General features: G+C 43.6%; 1 protein-coding gene and 1 long non-coding RNA gene across 2 annotated transcripts; one reads left to right on the forward strand and one right to left on the reverse strand.

The window, feature by feature from the left end:
- Positions 1–7,030: 7,030 nt before the first annotated feature.
- Positions 7,031–20,396, reverse strand: HNMT (histamine N-methyltransferase). Its single transcript, XM_068195166.1, has 7 exons — positions 20,281–20,396; positions 19,136–19,317; positions 18,167–18,219; positions 14,675–14,782; positions 11,162–11,292; positions 10,527–10,620; positions 7,031–8,262 (listed from the first exon to the last, which is right to left on the reverse strand). The coding sequence occupies exons 2-7, from the start codon at positions 19,270–19,272 to the stop codon at positions 7,907–7,909; spliced, it is 879 nt and encodes a 292-aa protein (XP_068051267.1). The 5' UTR covers positions 19,273–19,317; positions 20,281–20,396; the 3' UTR covers positions 7,031–7,906.
- Positions 12,994–14,019, forward strand: LOC137476824 (uncharacterized). Its single transcript, XR_011000637.1, has 2 exons — positions 12,994–13,133; positions 13,784–14,019. It is a non-coding gene; the product is annotated as an uncharacterized lncRNA (long non-coding RNA).
- Positions 20,397–21,583: the final 1,187 nt, after the last annotated feature.

Genomic DNA, 21,583 nt, shown 5'->3' on the forward strand with positions numbered 1-21,583 from the left:
GAGTTCCTGCTCCTGTGGGCTGTGCAAGCACTGCCCTCAGTGGCCTAATGCTGGTCCTGGGCTTAGATGCCAGTCACTGTTAGGAAAAGGGGGTTTACTGTGTCAAATGGGTAACAACACCTCTGTGCCACTGTGTCTTTTACAGTACCTCCAGTGATGGCTGTTACATGGGTTACAACAAGCTCTAAATGGACTATCATGATTATTTATTTAGTGTTTCTCCAGCTGTGGTCACGGGTATGGACCCAGCAGTGACTCTCCTATGCATCCTATATGTACAGGGCAAGCCCATGGGATAATTTGCCTCAGTCATTTTGTACCTATTTCAGGTCAGGGATGTCCTGCACGGGACACTGGGTGATCCTCCTCAAAACACTTCTCATCCACTACATTCTTGTCTTCTCTTGAACCCAGGTAAAAGTTTAACACCTGTTCCTCTTCTAGAAGTCCCAGAGGTCACCCAGCTGCCATGGGTCAAACTCCTCTTTCAGGATTTGTAGATCTGAGCAGCAGCATCCATGGGGCAACTGCCGTCAGCAAACTCATCCGTGATCACTGATCCAAATTTGGATCAAATCCTTACAGCCCTCTTTAAACAATGCTCTGTTCTTCACATTAAAATAAAAATTGTTATTTATACAATAGATGCACCTAAAACACCCACCAAGATGAAGACTCAGTATAAAAACAAGCAGCAATCCCCCAAAGAACTAAGTAAGGGACTGATATTTTAGTACTCCTGGGAAGACTGGTCACAATGAATGTTTAAAATCTATTTCTACTCAGGGAAAGTTGTTGGGCTTTCCCTCCTTGCAGTTCTTGATAGCACACATAAAGCACTAAACACAGAAGCTGTGTGTGACTTTGCAACTCCAGCCTCAGGTAGAAAACGTGTGCAGGTCCAGCCAGGCACATCCATGGACTCCTAAGCAGAAATTTCTGCCTGAATCAGGAAAATGATGAGCCAGGCATTGCCCCTCACTTAAAACACCCACCCCACAGTGGAAATGTGATCACAACCGGTTCCACAGAGAGCAGCCATCCCAAACCCCTGCCAGAAAAGCATATTTGAAAAGCATATGCTGCACTGTCTTTGTGGATGTGCCCAAAACTATCCCTTTCAGAGCAGCTCGAGTCCCAGGCTTGCCTGGGTGCACTTTGAAGCAGTTTGTTCTAAGCCAGTCATGTTCACTATCCTAATCTGACATGAAGCCTGATGGAAAAATCTGTGATCGATTATAGCAGTGGGACAAAGAGATATGAGAGGAAAGCAATGCAAAAGAACAGATATCAATCACTGGCTCGCAACGAGCCTAAAGAAGGTAGCTGGTGCTGCTCCTGAATTTGAAGGCAGCGTAGCACATCTTTCTGCTGTTCTAGGTAAACACTCCCAGCTGCAGCCCCTTTGTCTTACAGACAGACCGATTTGGTAAGAAAAGTGGATTTTGAAGTATGGATTTTGTTGGAAGGGGACAAAATAAACTATTGGTTTGTTACCTTGAAAACGGTGTAGCATGTAATGAGTGTTTGCAGCAGTTTCACAGCTGCTTATTACTTTTCTTTTTAAGCTTCTGAGTGTTGAGGGGTTTTTGTTTAGATTTACACTTTTTAATTGATTGAATGTGAAATATATGATGGAACAAATTTGTATTGAATAAGAAATAGCAGACACAATCAACAAACCTTAATGTTGAGTTAGCTTTTTTCTCGTTGCTGGACAAGATCATACTTCAAAGTAAATTAAAAATGTGAAGCCAAATCCTGATTGCAATGCAGGCAATAGAAATCTTCCTGTCAGCCTCAATAAAAGCAGGTGTAAGTTTTCAGTATTAGTCCAGTCCATCCAATTCACATGTCTTTCTGTCTTTATCTAATCTAATACATGGCTGTGAGATAAATTACAGAAGGGTATGATAAATTGCATTGCTATTCATTTCTGGCAAGATCACCTATACACTGGCCACTAATTCATCTCCGCCAGGACCCACTGTAGCACATGGGATCCTTGAAACAGCCTCCAAACGCTGTCATTTCATTTTCTTTTAAGAAAACAAAGAGATTATATCTACTGGCCAATAGACTACTTACCCTCACCAAAATAAATGATACCTCACTGTGACCTCTGTAAAATCATGCTTATAAAAGTATCAAAATGTATTTATAGCATTAAGAGTCACAAAGATATTAGGTCCCTCTATGCTGTTTGAGTGGAAAACTATGATATGTTTTGAGGGATTTCAAAATGGGAAAGGATGACATCGTTTAGGTTTAGGGATTTCAAAGAGTATTTGTTTAATTCTGTTTTCATTGGGTTTTGGTGTTCTTTGCCCAGAAAATACAAACAAAACACACAACATTGGATAAGAAATCTGCAATATATTGTAACAGGTTTGTTTTTTTTTTCTGGTCATTTTTTAGAGCTATTCACCACTCTTGAACAAAACACCATCCTGATTCACACCAGTACCACACACTCACTGGGTACTCTGTTGGGCACTGCTCACATCCATTTGTGAGTTCAAAGAGCAATTTGCTTCCCGTTAAAGCAAAAAGGGGACACATCTTATTTCCCCTTACACCCCTCAGATCCATCCCTGCCTTCCACATGAACTCTGCTGGGCAGCACCAGGACACTCCCACACAAAGCTGCTGCCAAGCCCATCCATGGTAGACACCCTCGTCCCCACCACCAGCGTGAGCTGTTGGATGTGCCAGGGCTCCACCCTGAGCCAACCCCCTGTCCCAGCCCAATGTCCCACCACTCTCCTGCCAAGGAAGAGGGGAAGCTGATTACAGTTCTGGCCGCAGTGCCCGTGTCCCTGCTCAGTACCAGCCCAGGAAATTGCTTTCTACTCCTCAGCATCTGACTGCCAACTTCCTCCTCCTCATCCTGCCAGAAATCTCTGGGAAACGGTGCCATGGACGATCCAACAGCTGCTGAATTTCACACAGGAGACCACTTACCACTGAGGTGCAGCAAAGTGATTTTGCATATCAAGATTTTAAAGAAAATTGGGGCATTGTGAGATGCAGGACATTATTGATGTGAAAAGAAAATTATCATATTTACTTCAGACTCCGTTATCCACACCTGCAAACGGTACTTAAAAACAGAGCATGTATTGCAGGATGATGTGAAAACCTGGCCTGGTGAGAGGTAAAATTTTCTTGATTATTTCAGGGAGATGAAGGCTTCATCCTGCACTATTTAGGAGCTGTTGAGGCATAATGGCTACGTCCAGCTAATTGGATGCATTGCTATAGGCACTTGAGAGATGTGATAGACAGATGCATTCAGCTAGAGAGATATCCCTTGGTGCAGAGAGCTGAAGTCAATTAGGGAGTTAAACTGTGAAAGATTTGACCTGATGTCATTTATATCTCGAGTCATAATTAACACTTAAAGTTCAACTCTATAGCAATTTTCTTTTAATAACACTTAAAACCTACACAGAGCTGAAAGAATTGCGCAGACATGATGAAGGATGACTCGAGTGCATGCCTGGATTTCTGCCTTAGTAATTAATCCTCAAAACACCTTTGTGAGGCCTGTGGGGAGAATCATTTCTCTCCAGTTTCTCCTTTGAAGAGAAGCAGGGTTTACCCAATGGCTCCCCAAAGTCTCTGGCACCTGGAGATAAGGACAGAAGCTCTTTCAGGTGCTGAACCAGCGAACACTCAGCTCAGCCGAGCTCCCGCCTTTTTGTCTTGCTGAATTTTTTAATTTTACCACAATCTTTAGAAATATCACGGACAAATTACTTGTCAAATGGCCTGGGCTTTCCAATTAAAATCTGTGCAAATGCAGAACTTAAAAATCTGTCACAAACATAGCTTCTGCCTCAAAGGTTTTCCTTTTGAAATATGAATCTCACTGGGGGAAGAAACACTCTCTGAGAGTGAGACCTTGTAAGATGGGATTCAGCTCGCTGCAGATTCTTATGGTCAAGTTATAACTGCCCATAAAGAGGGGGGAAAATGGAAGTGCTGACAAAACTTTTAAACTACAGCAGTGGAAATGGCGCCGCAATAATTTATAATCTACAGGCAGCTTTGGATTTATTATCACAATGACAAATGCACTGTCATTGTTAATAGGATATTTCCCAGCAAGGACTTCTTGTTATGCAAGCCAGGTTCACTATGTCATGCAGCATGATAGCAATAAAGTCTACAAGAATTTGTAATGAACTTCAATTACTAATAGATTATGGTTAATGGGAAATATGTGCAGTAAAGATATGGGTTTTTATATGCACCTTCTGGTACTCTACAAGGCAATGATTTATGCTACAATTTCTGTTAACATTCTCCAGTATGAAAAAAAAAGCCTAAATTGGTGGAAAGCCACTCCATCCATAACAAATATTTAAGATAATTTTGCACATCGTGTAAATGAAGATGTAAAATTAGATATTAATCCGTTTCATTTTAGCATTTGTATTTTTATTAAAAATGAAGACTTTGCCCTACTGTGTAATGACATTAAAAATCCTATCATGGGCTGCAAGCATGAATTACCCCAATGCAGGAGTGGTGACAGCAGCCGAGCTGTGAGCGCATTTGTTCAATTTGCTGTAGTAATTAACGGAGCAGTGAGAATATTTTTCTATGTATGATTTAAAGTAACAGCCCTGAAGCTGCTTGGGCAGATGTGTTTGGTGTGGAGGGACACGTGCATGAAGCCTGGGCTCTTTGGAGGGGGTCAGCCTTTTCCTCCCCCCTTGTGGCTCTCCCCCAGCCTTTCAGGCATCGCTCCAAAGCCGTGCCTCACTCATGGACATCGGGCTATTCCCTTCCCTGCAGAGCAAACCTCCCACGGGAATTCCTTTGGGAAATAATCACCTGCCACAGCACCAGAGCCACAGGCTCTCCTTTACTTATCAGAGGGACACAGGCCCAGGTGTTTGCCTGTTGTTTCAAAAGACTCCCTCCTCTTCCTCCTCCTCCTCCCTCCCTCCCTCCTTCCAGCTTTTCTCTCCTGTGCCTGCGTTAGAATCTGTATATTCTGGGTTTATGTGCTCATGAAATGAAAAGAAAAAGGAAAGTCTCCCAATTTAAAAACAAGTACTGCTCAGTGCCATTTTTGAGAAAAACATGGAGATGCAATATTAAGGATTGCATTTACCCAGGGTCACATTTCATATCTAAAACATATATTTAGCCAGAAAGGGACACCAATGCATGAAGTGCTTTCAGGATCATTTCTGGTATATTTTTAATACAGGTATCCTGAAGCCAAACTTGATCCCATCAGTATTGTGCTGGTTTAATACCATTGCTCTCAATGAACCTCTGTAGAAAGCCTAGAAATTATTTTTTTAGGGGTGCAAGCCAGGAAAATATGGAATTGGGGTTTGATCTTTTTACAAGGTTTTTAGTGAGAGCATAAAGGGAATGGCTTCAAACTGACAGAGGGCAGGTTTAGATTAGAGATGAGGAAGAAATTCCTAAGGGTGATGAGGCCCTGGCACAGACTGCTGTGCAAATGCCAGCCCATGGACAAACTGTACTTCCCAATCCTGCTGTGGAATAGCAGTGTCTCGCTGTACAATTTAGGGTGATTCTCGCATGAAAATGTGGTTCTCCACTCTATTAGGAAGTTGTTTGAGAGATTTACAAAATGTACTTTGGTTTTTTATGGTAAAATGAGCATAAAATTGTGCTTCCCCACACTCATTTCCTTCTAAATAATACTTAAAGTACTTGCTTCTTGAAAATGTGTGAATCTGTTACAAATTTTAAATTAAAACTAATTTACCCCTTAAGGGTGCTCTGCTGATTCAGTTTTCCCCCAGTCCCTTAACACAAGCTGTTGCAAGATACAAAATGGAGTTTACTGTATTTTCCCCCCTCCCAGTTTTTAATGAAATTCTCCTCAGAAGCAAAACAGGGGAAGAAGCTCTCTGTGCATTCACGCTGAATATTTGTGTGTGTGTGTGTGTGGTCAAATCCTCCTCTGTACTCTCCAGACCAGCTCTGCTGCTTCTCATCTTTCCAGCTCTCTCCCATTTTCAGACCAAGCCTCCTCCAAAACTGCTAAAAGCCCTTTTTCTCATTTTGTTGTTTTTTTGTGTTTTTTTTTTTTTTTTTTAAGTAAGACAAACAATAAAACAGCAGGATCTTCAAGGGCATCTTATTGCTGGGGTTTGTTGCTGGATTAGTGTTTTTTTGGTTTTGTTCTGGCATTTCTGTGGCTTCCTGAGATATCTCACCCCTGACAGGGTTGATGTGGCAATATACAGCAGTCACCTGCTTTGCAAGCACCATTTAGAAAAGGTCACTGGCAGCCCAAAAGAGCCACGAAAATAAATGTAACTTTAATTTGTTTGCCATTAGAAATGTGTGCAGCAATCTGTTCTAATGGGAGATTTTCTTACATTCCTGCTCTGGCATGTGACCACAGCAGCTCACAGATACACTGAGGTCTTCTAATGCAGGAGCCTGTGCACAGAACTGGGTAAAGTGGTAATAGATTTTGCTCTGTCCAGCAGAGGATTATCATGGAAATGTTCTAAAATCCACCACAATTAACATCTGAGCACCAGGAGAAATTTGTGTTTCAAATAACTTGCCCTAAAATAAATATAAACAGCTATTACGCTAAATATGATCTCTTGGAACCACTTCAAATGATTAATAATCTATATTGTATCAGAAATGTGTGTGCAAAAATAAAACATAATTCCTTGCAGCTAAATTATTACCCAAAGCAAACCATTTCAACACCAAATCAAATTATTTCAATGGCAGAAATCACACCTGTCTCAGGGGATAAATAGAGTATTCAGGCTGTTAAATCCATTCAAGCAACTCTATTGTATCCCACCATGTATTGTGCCTTGTAGAGAGAAAACAGTTCTGGAAACTATAAAATCATTTAGCAAAACAAATGCATCAACCACAACAGCCTCACATGGAGAAGATGCTGAGGAGGTGAAGCCCCTTCTTGCTGAATACCTTGTATAGTGAATAGGTTTACCTGACACAATGACATTGAAAATGAAAAAAAAAATGCTGCAGGAACCAGTCATTTTGGTATCAGAGTTTATTTTTACATTTTCCTTATTACATAGCTCACAGACCAGGGGAAAGCTGGGACCAGAAGCATTGTGTGGTTAATTAAAAACACAAAAAAAGCTCTATGTGACTACAGTGCTGATTCCTAACAAAGACTTTGCATCAGAGCTCACCACTGCAATCCACGTCTCCAGGACATTTGTCACCAACCCTGTGCCTCAACCATCTTCCCTCGCCTCCCTCCTGTAGTGCCACTATGGACCTGGCAGACAATTTGTTCTGCAGATACATCATAAAGTAAAAATACAGAAAGGGGAAAGCAGTGCCATTAAATGGAGATGCCTGCAGAGGCAGGAGCAGGCAGCCACTGAACATGCAGGTGTGAGGCCACCTTCACAGTAGCTGCAGGTATGAGATCTTGAAGTCACAAGCTCAAGAAATCCCACCAAAGATCCACCCAGTGGTTGGTCATTCAGAGCCTGCACTCCTGCCAGCTGCACCAAGAAAATGCAATTTGCTTGTTTAGTCTGTAGAGGGTTTTTAAATGAAGATGGTGGAAGCACATGTAGTTCTGGATTATTCCTTAGGAAATGGTTAGGTTTCTGCAGTGCCTGAGTGGATGGTCTGAGTTATAGCTGATTACACAACATCTGTATGATAAAGCACAATTTACTGCCTAGTGAGTTACACATTCATAGATTAGTGTAGAATTAATCAAGTATTAAAGCTCACTTATAAAAACAGATGTTAATACTGATTTCTTAACAAGCTCCAAAAATTATTATCAGTGCTAAAGTAAATTAAGCCATTTATAAAAGATGAAAAATTGCATTTCAGCTGTTAAGGGTTTGTATCTCTTTGCTTTGGTTAAGAAGAAGAGGTTAACTCATGGCTCAATCACTATTACACCCAGGTTGTTATTGAAAAACACCTTCCCATCTCTGATTTCACTGCACCCAGGCTTTCTTAACTCCTCCATTACCTGATGCTTTAGTTCAGGAGGGGCAGTTTTAGCAAAGTCAAGTGTTTCTGTCAGGAAATCGAGCAAGAGCTCCCCATCTTTGTCCCCTTCAATAAAGCAACTCGTTATGTCCATGTAGGATGGGAGCTCGTAGAGCTGGTACTTCATCCCAGCGGAATCCAGCATCCTTGGCAAATCAGCAGAGGAAACAAAACAGCTAAGATCTTCCCAAGGGAAGGAAGGCCCATACTTCTTCCACAGCGTCTCCCAGCCACTCTTTCCTAAGAGATAAACCACCAGAAAAACACTCAGAGTTAAGGAAAAACACTATTTGAAAGCAGTTTTGATTGTCTGGGTGTTTTAGCAGTTGTCATCATTGCAAGTGGGATCTTTCCAGAGCTGGGATGTGTCCTGGGGCACAGTGGAGCTGGCTGCCTCCTTGCAAGTTTGGGGGCTGCAGGAGTGGGTGGACACCCACCCTGGTGCTCCAGCACCCCTCCTTGAGCCTCCAGCTGCTGCTCACACTTGTGTACCTCCTCTCAAGAGACATTTTATAAAGCAAACCAGCTGGGTAAGTTGAAAAGTCCCCACATACATCTTCACATCTTTCTTTTCCCCCAGCCTGGATCTCTGATTTGGTATTTCCACTGCAAATCATTTTCAGAAGGATTACTCAGAATGACTGGACAGGATGAAAATAATTTCAAGCCTAATGAGCAGCTCTTGAACGTTACAACAATAATTCTCCCTAGGTACTAAAACCAGTTACTCGTGGTTTTGCAGTTGCTTTATCTGCAAACAGTTATTTATAGTCAAATAAACAGTTTGGTGTTTAGAAGGGAGGCGGCAATATTTTCTTTCACCTGGTGGAAACTGAATGCAGAGCACTAATTGCAGGAAATGTGCTGGTGTCAGTGTTGTGTGACTCAGTGCCGTCTCGGAGCCGAGCAATTATCCCCTACCTGAACGCAGTTATTGTAATGGCTCTCGGAAGGCTCAGCATATGGCTCTGCTTTTGTTTACAAGGCGGTGGCAGCAGACCCACAGCCCTGCACATCCTGCTCTCCCGGAGCAGGAGGGGTTGCAACCTCCAGCGACTGACCCCAGCCCTCTCCTACCAACCCTGCTCCCAGGCTGCCTTTTAATTAACACGCCCTGATGTGCTTGTGTTGGGGTGACATTACCTTTTGTGACATGAGCTTTGCTCTGATGATCTTTCAGTAACTCCTTTTGCTTCAGCGCTCATTTTCATGGCACTTCTTCCTTCCCTTCTCTATTCTCTTGTTTTCCTCAAGGTTTTCCCCTTCTTTTCCTCTCTGCTGTTCTGAGTCCTGCTCCTCTCTCCCACTTTTTTGTCGCCCCCAGCAATTTCTGCTCCATCAGAAAACACAGTCATCTGGCCCAGAGAGGACTTCAAATACTTTTCATGAACTCAGAACTTTAATCATTTTAATTTTGAATAGGCACACATTCTTTCCTGTATTCACATTTTACGAATATCCAAAGGGACAGGTTAAGCAACTGGAAAAGAGTTTCAATTAACTATACGCAGGTAATCAGCAATAGTCTGATACTAGAATCTATTCTCATTCAGCCAAAGAACATGAATGGGTTTTTAAAAATAATTTCAAATACAGATTTCTTGCTGTAAAGTGCTTTAAAACACTTCAAACCACAAAAATTTTGGGAAAAAAAGTAGTTGAATAAATTCAGGTCAGAAGCGTCACTTCATAGTGGATCCTTCATGAACAAAATAAAGGAACTTCATCACATTTGCAGAGGTGGACGAATTCAATGAGAAATTAAGCTTAAACCTCTGAACAAATAATGCTTAACATAGCTTTCAGAGCTGCTAGATGTGACTGTTTACACAGCTGAAATTTCCATAGCTTTTGAGGCAAATTAAAGGCTTTCTAGAGTCAAATTAGACTCCACCACTGCACTGTCTCTGGCATACCTTGCCCACAGTATTAAAAGGTTGTCATTTACTCTGCTCCAACATTTTCCTGCTGGATTGACCACACAGCATCTCTGTGAGATCTGAAACAGCCTGAGAATGCTGTTTTGTACCCAAAATGATGATATTAAGAAAATGGGCAGTTTGAAAAGAAAATGAACCATATGTGCTGCAACACCTGCTGTATGGCACTTCCGAGCCCCCTGTAGCCATTTGCTTAATGCCACAAGTCTCTGGGAGAGAGAAAATGCAGTGCCCAGCCTGGAAAGCCTTTTCCAGCACACAGCAGAGGCTGAAGGGGCTCCTGTGAGTGAGAGCTGCAGGTGGAGCCTCTCCTGCTGCAGGGCCTCTGCTGCTATCCATCACTGGACAGGCTGCAGGATGGGGAAGGGCAGTGAAAGCTGTTTTGTGCCCACGGTATGGGGTTTTTGGTCGTAAATCCTCGGTCTTTACGACCCACGCAGACACGGACAGCGGGCGGGTTTCAGGGGATGTCTGCTCACCTCTGTGGCCTGTGCTACACACAGGAGCCCCAAAGGTCCTCAGAGCCCTTTCCTGACTGAGCAGTGCTGGTGGAGCAGCTCTCACCTGACACCAGGATAACGAGGAGCTTCGCCTGCGATTCCAGGAGGCTGTGGAAATACCGGAGAGTTGCTGGGATATCTTTCACATAGTAGAGCATCTGGAAAAAGCAGAGATGCTTAGAGACATACAGTGCCATCCTGGTGACTATTAATAACAGTTAAAAGAAACCAAATGGGGGCAATCCTGACAAAAAAGCAGGGACAATGAGGCACATTAGGAAGGCGTGGGCAGTGGGCTCCCACTGCAGGCTCAGGGCTGTCATGCCCTGCCTGGTCTCTGGCACTACCAGGTCTGTGCTCATGTTATTCATCAGCCTGAGATAAAGAGATTTGCCTTTCATCAGTGAAGGCTTCGGTGAACTTGGAAATACAAAGGCAATTTCATGGAGAGGACAAGAAGCTTTTGAAGACACTAGCTAAAATGCATTCTTAGTTGACTGCCACCCACAGCCTGGTTAATAGGACTACTGTGCTCAAAGCTGCTTTTCATTTTTGCAGTTCATTTATGCTAAAGCACTTCAAATTACTGGGAAGTAAACTCACCTTTCTTCCCCTAAGAGTGGATAATGAGGTCACATACTTCGTGCATACTCTTAACAAGTGAGTCTTTGGCAGCATTTACTTTGCAGAGACTCTTACCTGGATCATGTGGATGAAGTCCCATTTTTTAGTCTTCTTTTCTGCATTCATTCGAGTTTCATATTCATTAGCTGTTTCCTTGTGCCAGGTAAACTTTATGTTCTCGAGGTTTGATGCCTGAGCCACATGCTCTGAAATAGAGGAGAAGGCAGGACAGAGTTATCTCAATTGCAAATATGGGGCTGATTTCCACTCAGAGCTTTAATACATCCAAAAGCCCTGTTTAGGTAGAGAGTTTTGGTACCAGTTTAACACAACAATGGAATATCTTAAACCTTGAGCCCATATGTGAGGAGAAGGCTGTAGAGGCTTTATAAGACAAAATCTTAAGAGAGTCTGTTGCTTTTCCCTTTGATCCCTCATTTGGGCTCCTCTGGTGTTTACCTGAGCTAAAAAAAAAAAAAAAAAAAAGTAATTTTTCCCCCATGATTGGCTCAAGCTGAATTAAAAGATGTTGACTGGGACAGATTGTTATGAGGCCATGAGCAGCACATTTCATGGTGAACAGGAGGACTGATGGCCCCAGCACTTATGTGCCACACAAAACCCACATGGCTGAGCAGGAGTCAGGCCACGGTGGAGGATTTTCCCCAAATAAAAACAGGAGCTCAAGGGTGGATCAAAGCAGGTTTTTGGTTTTTTTTGAGAAGAGAAGCCCAATTAAAAGGTTGAGAAGGGCAGAAAAAGTAAATGTATAAATTTGTGTAACTGGAGTGGCAGGAGAGGGAAGGAGCTTTGCTCCAAAATCAAGGGCCCTTCTCTTGACATTCAGTGGCTTCTGTGTTGAAACAATTTTTCAGAAGCCCACAGTTCTGACCAACTGCTTCAGGCAAAAGGGATGACAGTATTTTAAAGCAAAGAGCTTTAAGGAGTGACACATGGAGCGTCTTCAGACCTCAATACAACACACATCAGCCACTGAGGAAAAGAGAAATCAGAAGAAGTGGATTCAAGGAATAAGTTACACTGAGGGCCTGGCTCATCGCTGCATCCCCTCTGTTTTTATGGGAGCAAAACTGAGAGATAATTTCATAATGCAGGGAATACTAATGTCCATCTGCTGGCATATGGAGCTCATCTCACTGCGGTGCTGCGTGGCGCTCAGGACTGCTCCAGGACAAAGCAGGCCCTGCTTCAGTTCCTGTGCTTCACTGGAGTTAGCATCAATTTAAAACTTACATGGCCCAAAGGCAGGCTGAGCCTTAGCTGCAGAGCACATGCTCAGAACAGCACAGTTGGCTAGGACCAGTGCCTTTACACCACTAACAACAACGTTCCTCCTTCTGGGCTCTGATTTGGACACGTCCCCGTCAGGCGGATGAGAAATGCTCTCCTTCAGTGCTTATCTCCTCTCTTCTGTGGCTGGAAATGGGCCACCCCTTTCAGCTGCTGCCACTGTGACTCTGTTAGATTCCATTTATCAGCCACTGGCCCCAGCACTGGCAGGTCAGATTTAATTTGCTGTTCTAAACTCAGAAGCAGCTCTTATCCCCTCACCAATAATCTGGGGCAATCTGGTTCAGTTTAATTGTTGGTCTGTCTGCAAGGAGGAGCTGGGAAGAAAATGGAATTGCTTTCCTGGCTGGGCCTTCAAAGTCCAAATTCTAGGAAGTGCAAATTCATTATGGGATTATGGTAAGTTTCTGCCTAAATATTCATCTCAACCCATTATGAAAAGTTTTCCTACCTTTTCCCCTGGGTTCATCCCCGATTCTTTTCCCAGTCAGAAGCTGGTGGTGTACCTGATGGGTGCCATCAGAACTGGGCTGCCTGCAGCTGTGCACTGCTGATGCAGCTCGCTCGTGGGGCCACCAACACTCCAACCAGGGCCACCAACACTCCAACCATGGCCACCAAGGGATTCCACCAGGAGTGAAGGAAAGGCACAGCCTGTCCATGAGGCTTTGAGGAAAGCCTCCACCACATGCCACAGCCTAAGAGAAACCTGAGTTTGTCATCACTGCACATCCCAGTAAGGAGTGTCTCTCGTGAGCTTGGCTTCTCCTTCCCATGGAGAAAGCATTTGGTGAGGCAGAAAACATAACTACTGTATCCTCAGAGGTGCAGATAATGTTTGTAATTCTCTACAGAAAATCTTAGGCCTCAGAAACCTAATTAATGGTAGCTAATGGGGACATGATTAATTACCAAATAAGAGAGTTTAAAGAAAGAAATTCAGATGAATATTTAATTTCTAGTTTAGCATAAACCTTAAAATAAGGACAACATTTTACATTTTCTTTAACTTTCTTCTGGAAAGAAACTCACTGCAGTAGGACAGGACTGCCAGTTAATTGGTGCTAGATGGTGGGACCACTGGGAAGATTCAGAGCAAATCCAGTCCAGTGTAGCCCAGACAGGACAGAAATTCTTTGTTCAAGTGCACAAACTGTCTTACAAACAGAGAAGATGCTGTGTTGCCTACCCTTCACCATTTCAGTCTGCAGCAAGGCATCTTTTAAAACATCAGGTCTGTGTTAAATTGAGAAAGATACAAAAAAAAACTAGGTTTGTCCTGGGAGCCTTTGGTGCTTCCAGTGATTCTGAGCTACCTCACTGCCTTTTTTTTTTCCCCTTTGACTTCCACAAGCTGATTCACACTGGGAATGCTTCATTTTTAAGGACTTAAACAAGAGCAAGATTGGAGATTTACAGTGTGGTTTTACAGCCTGGTATTTACTATGATTTGGAGCATTTCCAGCAAGAGACTCAGCTGATGAGGTTCATTCCTTGCATTCACATCCATTCAGGATGGCTCTCCAGCCAGGTGTGCTCTGCTCAGGGCTGGTGACACCGCCCTCAACACCAGGATCACCTGGAGGTGAATCCTGGTAGGCTCTAATCCAGTGATAATCAAACCCTGCTGTTGAGCAATTTGATCAAAGTACCCTCGTTACCACTCAGTCCTCCCCAGAAAATGTTCAATTTTCCTTCATGCATGCTGCTTAGACCTTTGGGCTGGGGGAAGGAAAGAAGCTCTGAGCCTCAGAGCACACGGCAAAAGTCTTTCCTATCACTCCTGCTTTCCTTTCCATGTTTTCTAATTCAAAGGCTGGTTACTAATTCAGTGCCCCACTGTGAGGTTTAGGTATTTGTTGGAAACAATTTTTAAGATGTGAGAGAATTACCATAAGACTCTAAAATTTTCCCTTTGATGCTGAGGAAGGATCCTGATTCAACACAAGTTGAAGTGGAAAAACTTTCTGAAATGGTGGGATTTCACTCCATTCCCATACAATCACCCATCACTTCCCAGCTTGTTTAGCTTTTAAAGTCTGTCTAGGCAAGCATTTGCCATGCAGAGTTCTTGGCAGTGTGTGAGACTAAGATTTTAATGAGTGTGAACATTGTTGAGAAGCAATGATGGCAAAAAAGCATGAAACTTTGAATTTTTTAACTTTCAAGAGACAGTTCTGATAAGAAGGCATTTGAACATAGGGTCACCCACCTTTCATCACTTTTTAATGCATGTAAAATAACTAATGTAAATGTAATTTATTTAATGCAAAATACCTTTGTACTTGGAGATTTGTTCAGCACTCGGCTCTATCACATCGTTGTTGATGGTGACCCCGGGATATCTGGCTCGTATTTTTGAGAGGATCTGCAAGTCCATCTCACCTAAAGAAGCAGGAGACACAAAACAGAGAATGAAAACAAAGCTCAGGCAAAGGAAGTCTCCACCACCATCACACCCCCAGCTTGGCAGACTGATTTCTGCCATTTATGTACAGATGCACCACACAGGTCCAAGCAGCTGCTGTGTATTCTCAGTAGGCTGTAACTGAAGATTGAGCTCTAGGATTTGAGAAAAATGTTAATATCAGTCCCACTTTCTTAATTTCTCCCCTCTGACTGGCACCACCAGGGCCAAGGGAAAACCTGACACAATTATGCTTGACCTCCCTTTTTCTGGACATGGTCTAACCTCGAGGGGGAGATCCTACACGAATCTCATGGTGCCAGTTCTGATGGTTCCAAGTCACCAGCAAACTTGGCAGGACTTCTCAGGATTCAGTAGGAGTATTTTTAGCCAGGTACCTCACTGGTTACAAGGTCATGTGGGGGAGGGAAAGGGAATATGTGTTTACACTGGAATCAGAAACAATACTCATATCTGTTTGTCTTTAGTGTCCTGTGACTTTTCCCAAAAGAATGATGAATAAAGCACATACCATTTGTGTTTAGCTAACCCTTGTTTACAGAGTACCCCAGAGATTCCTGTATTTCATGTTTTTCTTGAGGAAGAGTTCTCTCTAAACACTGCTCAGGCCAGCTGTAATTATTTTATTGATGGATGTACTGGTAGATCCAAGATTTCAAAATTTAAAAATAGCTCAATCATTCTCAGCCATCTCACCCCATCTGCAGTGTAGGAAACTCAGGGGGATGATATTTCTGACTGAGGCATGGGTCCAGGGACAATATCCTGCTGGCTTGCTCAACTTTCTTCAACCTCTGCTTATTGTGCTTGGATAGATTTTAGGTGGAAAAAATAACAGCAGAATAAATTAAGGTAAGAAAGAGCGAAACAGAGGGTAACTGCAGTGAATAATAGATCCAGGGATCGTGTTACAAGTAAATATTGTGCTTTGTCCTGGCAGATTTACTCGTGCTCACACAAAACTCCATGTTATAAAATTCCCTACAAATGAACAAACTTTTGCACTGAATGGAAGACAGCCCTGATGGCCAGACAGACCCTTGCTGAGGGGCTGTGAAAGGAGGAGCTGCACAGCCTCTGCCCACCCTCATCATTTTCAGAGCCCTGGACTCCCACCACTTCAGAATTGGCTCTATCGTGCAGAATATTTGAGGAACAAAAGGAAAACACTGGGCACTAAATAGTTCATTAGTGCCCAGAGGACATAGTATACAAAGTGAGCAAGAGTTGCATTTTCTCAGACTTACATGTCTTTCTAAAAGCAACCAGCAACACCAGCATTCACATGGCATCTCTGGAAGCACATTCTTTGAGGGAGGGAAATTGAATTTCTGAGGCAGCAGAAAGAGCTGCAGCTTTGCTATCACTGCAAGCCCTGTACTCTGTAGTCTGCCATTGAAATTTGAGAGCACAGAATTTGTAATTAACTACTGCAATAGTTTGATTTTTGGTTGCTTTACCAACTTTCCATAACATGATTAGTCCTTTGAAAAGGTTGTGCAGGTCCTGATTTAAAAAAAAAAAAAAATTAAAAATTTAGTTTTGTATTTTCATATGCAAATAGGTTAAAACATTCCCTTCCACTCTTGTGTGGCCAAATCACCCTTGTACTGTTTTTAACCAAAAAACCCACCCCTTTGATTCATAATTTAATCCACAGCCTTAAATTCACTTAGCTCTTTTATATGCAAACAAGTGTCCCGAGGCATTTTACACTCAGATCGGTGGCAGCTTGCATTATCAACAATTTGGCAATTAGGCTATCCGAATTATTTAAACTCTCCAACACAATTACCTTTTAAAGGCTACCACTATGTTCGCCATTAAGTTTCTAATTAAACATTTTACGTAACGGGATAGTTTATAGCCCAGTTGCTACCTTCTAGCAGCGCTGATGACTTTTATGGTTTTTAAAGGTACAGAGTGCGGCGTGCCGGAGTGTGAACTTAATAAGGCAGCAGCTGCGGCGGGGGCAGGCACGGTGTTTGGGCGGGTCAGATGGAATGGGATGGGATGGGATGGGATGGGATGGGATGGGATGGGATGGGATGGGATGGGATGGGATGGGATGGGATGGGATGGGATGGGATGGGATGGGATGCTGCAGTTAATGGGTTCATGTCTCCCGAGGTGCAAAAGCAGAGAGGAAACGCTTTCCTTCTGTGCCTCCTCCCTGCGAAGCGCAGGGGTCCTGGCTGGAGGGATGTGCAGATCGGCTCCCTCCCGGCCTCACAATGGCCCGTGGTGAGAACCAACCAGCGAGCAGATGGGGTTGGGTGACTTGGGGATTTTGACATCACAAAGTGATGAATTGATTGATGGCAAGCTGGACTGTCTCTGGCCAGGGAGTGAAGTACCACACTAAGTAAAGTGTTCCTGTTAAAATCTTCCTTTCCTTTTCCTTTCCTTTCCTTTTTCCTTTCCTTCCCTCTCCTTTTTTTCCTTTTTCCAAAGAGCAGTTTCCTTTGGAGAGCAATGTTTCTGCTCTGTCACACTGTCTGTTTTATAGCTAATGCCAACCATTTGCATACAATTACTTTATGGAGGAGAGACTGACAAAACTGAGCTCAGTCTTTGGTGATGGTATGACTACAGCATTTAAACTAGATTAACTGTTCATATAAAATTTAAAGTGTGGTGACTTAATGGGCAGACAAGGAAACATAGGTATTAATTATGGGGGCACTACAGCAAGAATTTGATGAAAAGAAGCCACTTGATCTTACTGGTATTGTTTTTCCACTCAGTGAATGTCAGATAAAAGACTTCTTATTTGTGATTTCTTCTGGATTTCTTCTCGAGCTTATGCTCAGCTCCAGTGTTTTGGGGGTCAGTAGCTCCAGGAGGAGCTTGCACACTGATGGTGGTCAGCAAACACAGCCAAAGCAGAGCTCAGCCATGGCTCTTACACAGCAGTGACGGGAGTTAGCACCTCAATAAAGTTACAGGGGAGAATATTGTAATGCAGATAAAAATGCAATAGTCTAAGAAATCTAAGACATTATTTTGTTTGGGGTTTGGGTGGGTTTTTTTGCTGCTTTTGTTTTGTCTTGTTTTGTTTTTGTATAGAAACCCTATGAGCAGTTAAAGTTTCTCTCTGCCTTTGAGGAGTGATGGTGTAGAAGGAGAGGTTTTTGTGGAGGACACAGAGGAATCAGAGTGGGGAGGCACAAGCTGTTTTCAGATGATGTGGTCACACACCAATTAACACCACCTGTCCCCTGGAGCTGACTTATCAAGGAAAGACTTATTTTCCATTCTGCTCCTTTTGCAATTTTTAGTCCTCTATTCTTTAAAAAAGAAAAAGGAAAAAACATATCAGTATTGAAGTCCATACATACCTGCTCCACCACCAACGCTTAGAACATTGATTGCAGACTTCCCATTTCCAATACTGAAAGACATTATTTATACATTTTAGGAGAGCTGCCCAGTAGAGAGGGTTCCATGCATGATGTGAGACACTGGAGATCCCATTAAGATTAAAACTTGCAGGGTAAAACCCAAATGTAATGTGTGTGTACACAGGCACACCTATGAGTGGGCAGGAGGGATCAGATTCAGAACTCTTCCCCTTTGGACATTCATGATTTCCAAATATTTTGGCAATTTGTGGAGGTGGAATTTTGCTTTTATTATGAGGGAATACAAAGAGAAGCAAGTACACACCTTCTCTGTGTCTGGGCTCTGAGGAACAGAGAGCCCTCTGGGTCTGGACCAGCAGCTTAAAAATTATTTGTAGAAGTTTTGCATTATGCAAAATGGGGAGGACAAAGGGAGAGTGTAATGTTCGTAAAATTCCTGAGTGAAGCTTTGGCAGAGCCATGAAGCTCTGAGAAGAGCCTCCCCAGAGCCAGGATTTGATGCTGGCTGCCTGCTCCCAAGCCAGCCTGCAAAGTGAGGGGTCCAGCAAAGGACACATGCTGGCAGGCAAAGCAGGAGCATGATCCAGCCATCCTCGAGAAACCCTAAATATTACCTGAAAACCTCACTTTTAGAAAGCTGCTTTCAATCAAGTTTGATGCTAGAATGTAGTATCTGTTACAGCATTTCAGAGCTGATTCAGGGCCAGCTGTGTTTGTGTGCAAGGAAACAATGCAGCCCTATCTCCTCCTGGCTAGGCAGCCTCCATCCCGGAGAGCCACCATCCAGAGCCGTGTGTGCAATTCTCCAGCCCAGCCCTATCAGAGGCCAACAGACAGGGCAGGGAACAGCAATCTGCCTCTCCCAGGCAGCCCCCCGAGGCCAGCACCGCCGTGGGACCGTGGTCCTGGCTGTCCCTCAGCCCAGGGTGGCCACCTCGGTCTTACCTCGCTATCACGTTGGGCAGCTCCCTCTCCATGAACTCCTGCATGCTCTGGTGCTCAGTGGACCTCTCCAGGAAGAGGCGGAATGACTGGACGTATCTGTCAAGATCGGCGAGCAAGCTCCTCATGGGTGAAGCCATGCTGGGAGGCTGGACAGGCTGCTCCCTGCAGCTCTTCTCTCAGGGCTAGAGGAGGAATGAAAAGTGCTGGAGGGGAAAATCCAGCCTGCACCCGGACTTTGCTCCATGTTCCCTGCTGCTGCCTCGGGGTGTTACACAACCTTGCAATAGAAGCTGTAAATGGGGCCCAAGCAGCAAAGGGTAATTTATCATATTTAATCTGTGCAGAGCAAGTGCCAGCATTTTTTAACTGTGCTGACACAGGTCTCTGTTTAAACACAGTAAAAGGGTCTTTAGATGGTTCTTAAATACAAAAAAAAAAAAAAAATTCCTCTGTTTTGTGAAGGCATGGAGAGGCTCCAAAGGCTGGATCTGGATTAGAAGAAAGTGAACACTCATCTCCAGAGACGCTGGCAGATGTCTCTCTGGTTTTTTAATCTTTTGATGTTCCTAAATTGAATGCTGATGGTGGGGTGAAAACAATAAAAACCTTATAAATGCACTTTATTTTTCTAGTTCTTCTGAAGATAATGGTACAATTCCCATGGGTTACGTAGCTAATTCACCAAAGCCACATGAGTTACTGGAATAGATGTTGTGCTAAACCAGGCTTACAGGCAATCAGGAGTGGGGAAGGCAAAGTGTGTTACCAGGGAAGTGTCAGACTGTACCTTAAAAAGTGCACAAAGATGTCTTTATCCTCTCTTAAACTGCAGTTTTAGTTCATCACATCTTGTCCTACCTGGCAAGGAGAAAGGGGCACCCTCTCCCTCCTCAGGGGCCCCATGTTGAAGGATGCACTGCATTTCCTTGGTGTCTCTTACCATCCCCTCTGGCTCTCCTGCTGAGGTTACATCCCAGGCACCTCTTGTTATTTTTACAGTTCTCTTTGGACTGTCTCCAGCCAAACCCCATTGGTGCTGAAGTGCAGCACAAAACCCTCTTAGCCATTGCTTTTCCTGGCTCCCAGCATAGCCAGGATGATTTCCCTGGATCCACTGAGACCCTGCACCCACTGCCTTCACTCACCAGCATGATTGGAATTCAAATCATGGGCTTTTCCCAGACTGCTCCTCTGGTCCCTTTGAATTATTAACCTGGCCTCTCTTGTGCCCAAGTCCCTCCCAGCTGCCCATCAAATAACACAAATAATCTCGTCCATCCTTCAAACCATAAACAGAAACAAGAGCAACAAGCTCAGGTCTATATTTGCCATTGCCTCCCTTTCTGGCAGTGAACTTCTGACAAAATATCTGACTGTGCAACCAGTTTTCCACCCACCCAGTACCTGTCTCATCAAGGCCACATCTTCCTCACTTGTTTATGAGAATGTCATACACAATGGTGCCATCTCCTTCTTCCCTGAACACATGCAGAAAGATGGGCTTGGAACAATTTCTCCCTCATAGATCCACATTGCCTGACCATCATCTTATTCTCTTTCTGCTGCAGGGAAGACTATTTCTAGGAACTATTTCTGGGGACAGCTGTCATGCTGAGCAGCTGCCCAGATCCCTCTCCTGCCCCCTTTCCAATGACAACATCAGCTGCTTGGCTTTGCCCATTTTCCTTCCCTGCCTGTGACAAAGGTAACATCCAAGTCGTGACACGTTTTGGTTTTGCAGGCCATGAGCCAAATCTCCTCACATCCCAAAGGCTCCTGTAGGAAGGGGCATGGTGAGGCTTGGTGACAATTCACCTCCTCAAGTGAGTGCTGCTACCAGAGTCCTTGGCAATGGCTGAGAATTCATAATCAATTTGCAATGCCTGATAATTGCTCTCCTTGTGGCAGTCCCAAAGACCAGTGGTGACCTCTGGAGCAGGTCCCAAGGTTGATTTTCCACCCATAGTGCCTCCAAGGCAGACTGGCTTTGGTACACTCCCTGCTCCCCACCTTATCAGAGAGCAAGGATACTTTCAAGTGAAAAAATAGCAAAACTGAGAATTTTAAAGAGCACTAATGAAAAACAAGCTGGTACAACACTGGTAACAAGTAGATGGGCGAGCTTTAAAAAACTTTGTCAGCCTCTGACTGACAATCCCTCCTTGACCCAGATGAGCAGCACTCAAACACTCAACAACATCTGAATTAACCTGAGGAATCCAAGTGGGAATTTTTCCAGAGACACTAAGGAAGGAAACTCCTGGATATACTTTGGATGAGAATTACTCACTGCTAACCCACCCTGAAAACACAATGGTGTATTCTGTGTTTACCCACTCCTTTGCTATGCCTGACTCCTTGCTTTTTATTTTAAGTGCATCAGGAGGCTTTGATGTTTGCCTCTAATATATTTTTGCTACCTTCAATCTTGAAAAAAAAGTTTTGCAG

The sequence above is a fragment of the Anomalospiza imberbis genome, chromosome 7, assembly GCF_031753505.1.
Source record: "Anomalospiza imberbis isolate Cuckoo-Finch-1a 21T00152 chromosome 7, ASM3175350v1, whole genome shotgun sequence".
Classification (NCBI taxonomy): domain Eukaryota; kingdom Metazoa; phylum Chordata; class Aves; order Passeriformes; family Viduidae; genus Anomalospiza; species Anomalospiza imberbis.

What these genes read in the sequence shown, in the direction of transcription:
- HNMT (XM_068195166.1), bottom strand. Translation starts at nt 19,272, where the DNA reads ATGGCTTCACCCATGAGGAGCTTGCTCGCCGATCTTGACAGATACGTC. An exon ending in AAGCGTTGGTGGTGGAGCAG is followed by an intron (nt 14,783 to 18,166) that starts GTATGTATGGAC and finishes CTGCTTCTTTAG; the next exon opens with GTGAGATGGACTTGCAGATC. An exon ending in ACAAATCTCCAAGTACAAAG is followed by an intron (nt 11,293 to 14,674) that starts GTATTTTGCATT and finishes CCTCTATTTCAG; the next exon opens with AGCATGTGGCTCAGGCATCA.